Here is an 8,285-nt window from a genome sequence, read left to right as displayed (position 1 = left end):
TATATTTACTTATTTTGCTTAAATAAATATCAAACAAAAAACAAATTTACGTTATTTCAATGAAAAGATATTTATGATGTCACTTTGTTCACTTTTTATTTATTTATATATATAATTTTGTGTCTTGAGTTTTTTTATTAAATCTAAAATTGATGATGAATCTTGATGATTGTGAGAGGATGGTATAAAGATATTAGTGACTAAAGTGATGATAATGTGATTTTATGAATGTAGTGTGAATATCATTAATAAAATTAAATATTGAGACTTTATTGATGACTTGAATAACGTAATGAAGATTTAAGGAAATGAAAAGTCAATAGGTGTTCTTGTATGTAATTTTGTGGAATAAGTTTGCAAGGAATTATACTAATTTAATGTTTACTATTTGGGATAAAAAAAATGGTGGTTTTTGATACTCTGGTGTGCTTTGGTAATAAGTTAGATGTTTGCACAAGTTAAAAGTATTTAATGCCATTTTTTCAAAAGTCTAGTAGTTGAGTTGTGGATGATTTTGTTTGACTTTTTAGTGTCTTTGATGAAGAAAAAATGAATTTACTACTCTTGATGAGACAAGAAAAAAATTTTGGTTAATTTTTTTTTTATAATTTTACAATAAATGTTTATTCGTTATATTTTATTTTACAATTGTAATAATTGGATGTTGTTGCACATAAAATAGAAGTTTGCAGTTGATATAAGTAGGCAATACTAGAACTGACCAGGTATACAGGTTTAAGCATTTTATTCTCATCCCAAAATATTAATTATTCATCATCTTGATATTATTTGAAAGATATATATATATATATATATATATATATATATATATATATATATATATATATATATATATATATATATATATATATATATATATATATAATATCAAATATCAAAAATAAATTATAATTATATCAATATAAAAAGGGTTAAATATGTTTTTGTCCCTCAAATTTCAGTAAATTTTGAAATTAGTCTTTCATCAAAACTTTATACCAATTTAGTCTTTCATCTTTCAAAATGCGTGAATTTAGTCTTTTTAACCAAAATTTGTTAAGTTTATCTGACGTTTCAAGCACATTACATGATAGTATTTAAGTTAATATTGAAGCAAAAATGTGTCGAATAGTGTAAATAATTTAAATACTATCATGAAATGCGCTTGAAACGTCAGATAAACTTAACATAATTTGGTTGAAAGGATTGAATTCACGCATTTTGAAAGATGAAAGACCAAATTGTTATAAAGTTTTGATGAGGAACTAATTCCAAAATTCACTGAAACTTGAGAGACCAAAAACATATTTAACCCTTTTTATATTGATATAATTATAATTTATTTTTGATATTTGATATTATATATATATATATATATATATATATATATATATATATATATATATATTAGTAACTTAAAACCAGAACGTAGATGACCGGAAGGAACATTGGAACAGAAACATAATAGATATATATACATATTCATCTTTATTTCTATATCCAATTTAAAATATTAGATATTTTTTATACTCATACCGGTCTTCAAAAAGTTTTTATCAAAATCAAGACTAATTTAGACAATATTTATAAAGACAAATTCAATTAACACTTATATATACAATACAATATCATAGTATACTAGAAATAAATATGAAATATATTTCTAGAAATGATTTTTTCCTTTTTAAGTTGTCATGTATATATATATGTATATAAATATGTAGTTTAGATACATATAGCCCTCTTAAATTCATAAGTATATTGAAGTTTTTATTTTACTCATAATGCATAAACTCATCTTAACAATTATTAATACTAAGATTATATTTATAGTACTCATTTAACCTTTCTTTTCATTACTCCATATTTTTTATTATATATATATATATATATATATATATATATATATATATATATATATATATATATTCACTTTCTACACTAAAAAAAATTGAATACCTCGAAGAGTTTTACATTGTTCATATGTGACCTTGTAAGTCTATATAGGATAAAAGCACGGATGATGAAAATGTTTAATGTTTTTGATTAATAAATATGCACTAAATGTTAAGCGAATACTTTTAATGGATACATGTAGTACCTAATGGCGGAACTAGGTGACGACCTCGGGGAGTCACGGCTCCCCCATTTTTTTTTTTGAATTCTTTTTATATATATATTTATATATTTTTTAAAATTATATTATATATTATTTATATTAAGATTATATTTTGAAAAATTATAATAAAAGATAAAATAATAAATTTTAGTAGAGACATTAATTTATAAAAAAGATTAGGGTTTTTTTTTTTGATTATAAGATCTTTCTATTATGTAAATTATCATGAAAGTGTGTGAAAAGAGATAAATACAAAGAGATAGATTGGAAAACAGAGATTAACAACACATAAATTGAGATTGATGTATACATTCTTGCATTATCTCTCAGAAATCAAATATTAGTATCTTATTATGATTTATGTATGTTAGTTTATGATTCTTTTTAGGATGTTTCTTCCAAATTAAGTTTATCCCAAATTAATATAAACCCTAATTATGATTTTAGGGATTCTTTTATGAAATTGGTATGAACCCTACTTATAATTTTTCCTAAATTATTATAACCCTTAATTATGAAATTTAGGGATTTTGTGTTTTTCGTTACCTATGGTAAGTTTTTTTTTTTTTAAGTTTTGAATTTATACCGTGTTACTTATTTAATTAAAGTAGTATGAGTTTTGTTATGTTTTGCAGTGTGATAATTGTGATTTGTGAATATAAATTTTATTTTTTTCTAAATAGGTGAGAGGTGATAAATTTATATTAGAAAGATTATGATAAAAAGTAAAAAAAAATGATTCTTTTTTTTTAAAGAGGAAGGTTTGTGATAAAGATTAAAAAGAAATGCATTTACGAACTAAACTTGAGAAATTTAATAAGAACCAAAAATTTAAGACAATATAAAACAAATCTCTAAAGTTCTCAGAATTACATATAATGAATTTAAAAATTCATTAGTAGGTGACATGCTACTTAAAATATAATGAAGGAGAGGAAATGAAGAGAAAAAAATGAATAGTTTTTTTTCTAAAGAAAAATTATATATAACAAATCTAATTTGGCTCCCCTATATTTTTAGTCCAAGTTCCGCCACTGGTAGTACCGATACAAGTTTTAGTGAATAAATATACATGATATTTAATTTATGCATACATATTTAGAGTTGTTAAAACGAGTTACCCATCCGATTCACCACGGCTTGATCACTTCATGAGTCAACTTAATTCGGTTCATTTATTAATGAGACAAAAAAATTGAATCCAGTCCAGCCTACCACAGAATGATAAATTAAACAAGTTAGTTCAGTGACTCACTTAATTAGAAATATACAACTTTTTTCTTCTAGTCCCGAAAAAACTAAATTATAATTGTGATTAAAATATATAGGTAAACTTCGATACAATCCATATACAATTCAAAGTAATGTTCAAAATCGAATACAAACAAAAATCACAAAAATATTATATTTGCATTTGTCGATCCAGTATGTTGGCTAAAAAAAAAATAGTTCAACTCAACCACAATACAAAAAAATTGTGTGATCATTTATTTGTGCGTGGGTTGGTGAGCCAAACTAGCTCACCACATGTTCAACTCGGATGAACAATGTTTTTGTGTACCAGATCAAAAATTAATTCGTACTAAAATTTGTAAAAATATTTCAATTCAATCCGATCCAAATCCATGATGGGTCACCTTGACCCATAGGTTATGACGCACCTTGATCCATATAGTTTTCCTAATAAAAGTAACAAAATAAAGTTACTAAGAAAGAGAAACATTAACAAGTAAAACTTAATTTATAATTAAATTGTATAAATTTATGTGTTTAGAATTATGAAATTAAAGTTGTTTATAAAGAAATTAACTTTTTAAAATATTATAGTCTGTGATACACTTTATTAAATTTTCTTTTTAAAATTTAAATTTATTTTCATTAATATTTTACTATACAATATTATCAGACTTATATTTTAATATAAAATTTTATTTGATTTTGTATTTTTGTAAAGTTATTTAAAAATAAATTTGAGAAACTCAATAAATTATTAATGGGGTGAATTTCTTTTAGATAATATGTACAAGTACACACCACTAGTAGGACCATCTCCCAAATATAACAGTTAGAAACTGAATGTTGCATTCCACTTATCCTTTTACTTTAGAGGAACACATACATAATGAACTACTTGCATTGGCTAGGGTAGGACCCTATCATATCTCTTTCTTTATCTAAGAGATCAAATCATATACTTTTTGTTCATATTACTCATAATTTCATACATCATGCTATCTATCTATTCAGCTATATTTCATAGTGCAGTGGCAATTGAAATTGTGAAATGGAGACCCTTTGTTCTGCTGTGGTGTTCCCATCTTTCAAAATCAGAACTTCACAGTTTTCCAAATGTGGCAGCATCAGGGCTTCTCTTGCCATTGAACAACAAACTTCACAGACTAAGGTTGCTCTCCTAAGAATTGGCACCAGAGGAAGGTACTCTACTCTTCCCTTCATAATTATGCTTTCAATTATGAGCATTTATTGTAATGGGGTTTCTCTATATGATAAGTTTACTGGAGTGTGAAAATATTCAGTTCAGAATTTTCTGAAAGGACAACTAGTTTTCAAACGCCAGTAGTATTATGACAGAAATGAAGACAATTCCTGTGCTTTTACTTGAAATTTTATTGTCAAAACAAAAGGGTTTTACTTTTTGCAGCAAAATGTAGTTCATCAAGATTGTCAAACGATTATTTGTTACACCATGCTGCAAGCTTGTGTTTTTTGTTTGATGTGATCAAAGCAGAAACATCAGAAGAAGGGTTATTGAAGTAGTGGGTGAAATGCTTGTAAATTGTAATCATCTTGGTAGGTTTAAGTTTACTTCATACCCATTTAAACCCCTGAGGTTGAAGTGCATGTAAGCTATTTGAAATAATGACAATCTCATCTTTGTCTTCTACTGTAATGAATTTTTTATACCTATTTACCTGATTATTACTAGCTTCCATGACTGGTTTTGCAAATGGTCTTTGTTTATTTGGATTTATTTATACTTTTGTGATATTTAGAGCAGCCCACTAGCTCTGGCTCAAGCATTCGAGACCAGAGACAAGCTCATGGCTTCACATCCTGAGCTAGCAGAAGAAGGGGCTATTCAGATTGTAATAATAAAAACAACTGGTGATAAAATACTGTCACAACCACTTGCAGACATTGGTGGGAAGGGCCTTTTCACAAAAGAAATAGATGAGGCACTCATAAATGGTGACATTGACATTGCTGTTCACTCAATGAAAGATGTTCCTACTTACTTACCTGATAAAACAATTCTACCATGTAATCTTCCACGTGAGGATGTTAGAGATGCATTTATATCCTTGAATGCAGCTTCACTGGCTGACCTACCCTCTGGAAGTATTGTCGGTACTGCTTCACTCAGAAGGAAGTCACAGATACTCCACAAATATCCTTCACTAAATGTAAGTTTGTATCATTATTATTGTCATGATCTTTCCACTATATAATACTTCATTAATGTTAAACTCAGTTCTCTTCTTGACATTATCTTTTATTTTTCTCATAATTATCCTAGAAGCCTGGAAGTGAATTATAACTTCTAATTGATTGTAGTAAGACATATATGCTTCCCTTAATGCAATTTGGTTTTAAGATGAAATTTGATATCTTTGTCTTTATTATTAGTCTTGCATCATATGATCTTCTGATTGATTGTTGTTGTGTTTCCTCAACATTTCCTTTTTCTGTCTTGTGTCATTTAATTGTTCTTCAGCCAATTAATTAGTGACAATTTAGTTTTCTAGACCACTGAATGATTCTTAATGGTTTCTACTTAACCTATAATTTTAATCTCAGGTGGAAGAAAATTTCCGAGGCAATGTCCAAACAAGACTGAGAAAACTCAGTGAGGGTGTTGTCCAAGCTACCCTATTGGCATTAGCTGGTCTCAAACGATTAAACATGACAGAAAATGTGACTTCAATTCTATCAATTGATGATATGCTTCCAGCTGTTGCCCAAGGTGCAATTGGAATAGCCTGTAGAAGTAATGATGATAAAATGGTGAGTATTTAACTAAGTGCATCACTTGCATGACATTGCCACTTCAAATTGTTACAAATTAGATAATATTAAATTATATTTTGTAAGCCATATATGTCTAAAGATGTCAAAATGGGATCAAACTCATGGTCAACCTGATTTACCATTGATTTACCATGGGCTTAAGCTAGATTGGGTTGGAAAAAAATCAATTTTTTAAAATATGGGTCATACTAAGATCGGATCACTTGCCTACGGGTTAAACGATTTCGAACTAGGTTGAAAATATTATAAAAGATGAGTTAGTCAATATACTTTGATTGTACTACGATAAATATATAAAATAAATTGAAAGAACAAAACATTTTTAGGTGAGTCAATCCACCTAACTCACCAACTTTTGATGGATCGAACCCGGTTATAAAATTTCTAACTCACTAAAAAGTGAACTGATTTATTCTTAGTTCAACCTATGGTGAACCAACCAGTAAGCCAGACTGACTCACTTTAACACCCCTACGTCTCGGTACATGTATGGTTTTTGGTTGATGTAAGTCTAGTGAAAAGCTATGTTGGAGATAAAAACTTGTGTTTTCATCTAAGAGCATAAACTAGAAGATATAATAGATGATATGACTTGTGGATGTAGATGTGTATGATAGTGTCTAACAGGTCAAAATAGCTATTCTACATTAAATTATTTCAGTTTCTATATGTGTTTGGTTGCTTTCTGCAGGCAGAATACCTCGCTTCACTGAATCATGCAGAAACAAAACTAGCAGTTTCCTGTGAAAGATCCTTCCTCGAAACATTAGAAGGGTCTTGCCGCACTCCTATTGCAGGCTATGCTAGCAGAAACGTGGATGGAGATTGCTTGTTTAGAGGATTAGTTGCTTCCCCTGATGGAACCAGTGGTATGAACTTCTTTATAATTCCATGTGTATTGAAACTTCTGGTTTAGTTTCTGAAGGTTCAGAAGTTACTACTACTACTCTTTAAGCTTGTTTGTAAATCCATTTGTGCAGTGCTTGAAACTTCCAGAGTTGGTCCATATGTTGCAGAAGATATGATTCTGATGGGTAAAGATGCTGGGGAGGAGCTTCTTTCTCGTGCTGGACCAGGCTTTTTCAGTAGCTAGCAGTGGCAAACAAAATACTTGATCAGGATATATAGCTACAATGGAGATTGCAGAGTCAGTTCTTGGAGTTTATCACATTACAAGTATGTATGAGAGTTGGAAAAGTGAACCACACATCATGGTCAAATTACTGTATCTTAAGGTGATTAGAAAGCCAATTTTTTGTAGTGTGTTAAGTGCACTATTCCCACAAGTGTTGTCCTTTCTACATAGAAATCTTGAAATGGAAATATTAGCTATATTTATCATGTTTATCTACTTTTAAAGTTTATTGTTCTTAGTTAGTTACGGATCTTTACCAATCATTTTGAGAAATTAAAATAAGGTTTAAATATGTTTTTGATAGCTAAATTTTAAGTGTAATTTGGAATTAGTTCTTTTTCGAAAGTTTCGACAAATTTAATCCTTTATTTCTTGAAATGCATGAATCTAAACATTTTAACAAAATTTTGTTAAGTTTATCTGACGTTTTAAGCGTATATCATAATAGTATTTGAATTGTTTACACTGATTGACACATCTTCGCTTCAATGTTAACTCAAATATTATCATAAAACGTGTTTGAAACGTCAAATAAACTTAACAAAATTTGGTTAAAAAGACTAAATTCACGTATCTCTAAAGAAAAAAAACTAAATTGGTCAAAAGTTTCGAAAAGAAACTAATTCCAAATTTTACTGAAACTTAAAGGACAAAAATATATTTAACCCTTAAAATAATATTTTTAATCTAAACATAATTTGAATGTCTAATCAGCACGTAAGACTAATGCAATTTATTCTCCACACATGGCAAGGTAGTAGAGATGAATTTCCCTTGGAAACACGCCCCTCTCACTTTGCGTGTGAAAAAAAAAAATACAGAAAAATTATACCTTTTTAATTGCCAATAATACTTACCCTTCTTTGCTCTTGAAGGAAAGAAACATCAAAAAGTTTGTTAAGAAATTTTTGTATCTTATATGAATGAACAAACCTTTTCGGTAGAAAGTTGTAGATTAAGGGAGATTATCTCATCTCTATT

At 28.2% G+C, this 8,285-nt stretch overlaps 1 protein-coding gene across 3 annotated transcripts; it reads left to right on the top strand.

Annotated features, from left to right (window-relative positions):
* The first annotated feature begins 4,162 nt into the window (after positions 1–4,162).
* On the top strand, positions 4,163–7,510 carry LOC114168924 (porphobilinogen deaminase, chloroplastic). Of its 3 annotated transcripts, none has more exons than XM_028053902.2 (6): positions 4,163–4,264; positions 4,367–4,555; positions 5,139–5,544; positions 5,939–6,145; positions 6,861–7,038; positions 7,150–7,510. In XM_028053902.2, exons 2-6 carry the CDS (start codon positions 4,404–4,406, stop codon positions 7,260–7,262), a joined length of 1,056 nt encoding a protein of 351 aa, XP_027909703.2. In that variant the 5' UTR covers positions 4,163–4,264; positions 4,367–4,403; the 3' UTR covers positions 7,263–7,510. The 3 variants fall into 3 exon arrangements, with proteins under 3 accessions (XP_027909703.2, XP_085524801.1, XP_027909704.2); XM_085668675.1 differs by having other exon boundaries at positions 4,249–4,264; positions 4,385–4,555; XM_028053903.2 differs by lacking the exon at positions 4,163–4,264 and having other exon boundaries at positions 4,413–4,555; positions 5,134–5,544.
* Positions 7,511–8,285: the final 775 nt, after the last annotated feature.

Source organism: Vigna unguiculata, chromosome 11 (assembly GCF_037176805.1).
Source record: "Vigna unguiculata cultivar grain cowpea cultivar isolate G323 ecotype 2 chromosome 11, ASM3717680v1, whole genome shotgun sequence".
Classification (NCBI taxonomy): domain Eukaryota; kingdom Viridiplantae; phylum Streptophyta; class Magnoliopsida; order Fabales; family Fabaceae; genus Vigna; species Vigna unguiculata.
The sequence above is the reverse complement of the archived record's forward strand: the minus strand, read 5'-3'. Positions and strand labels throughout refer to the sequence as shown.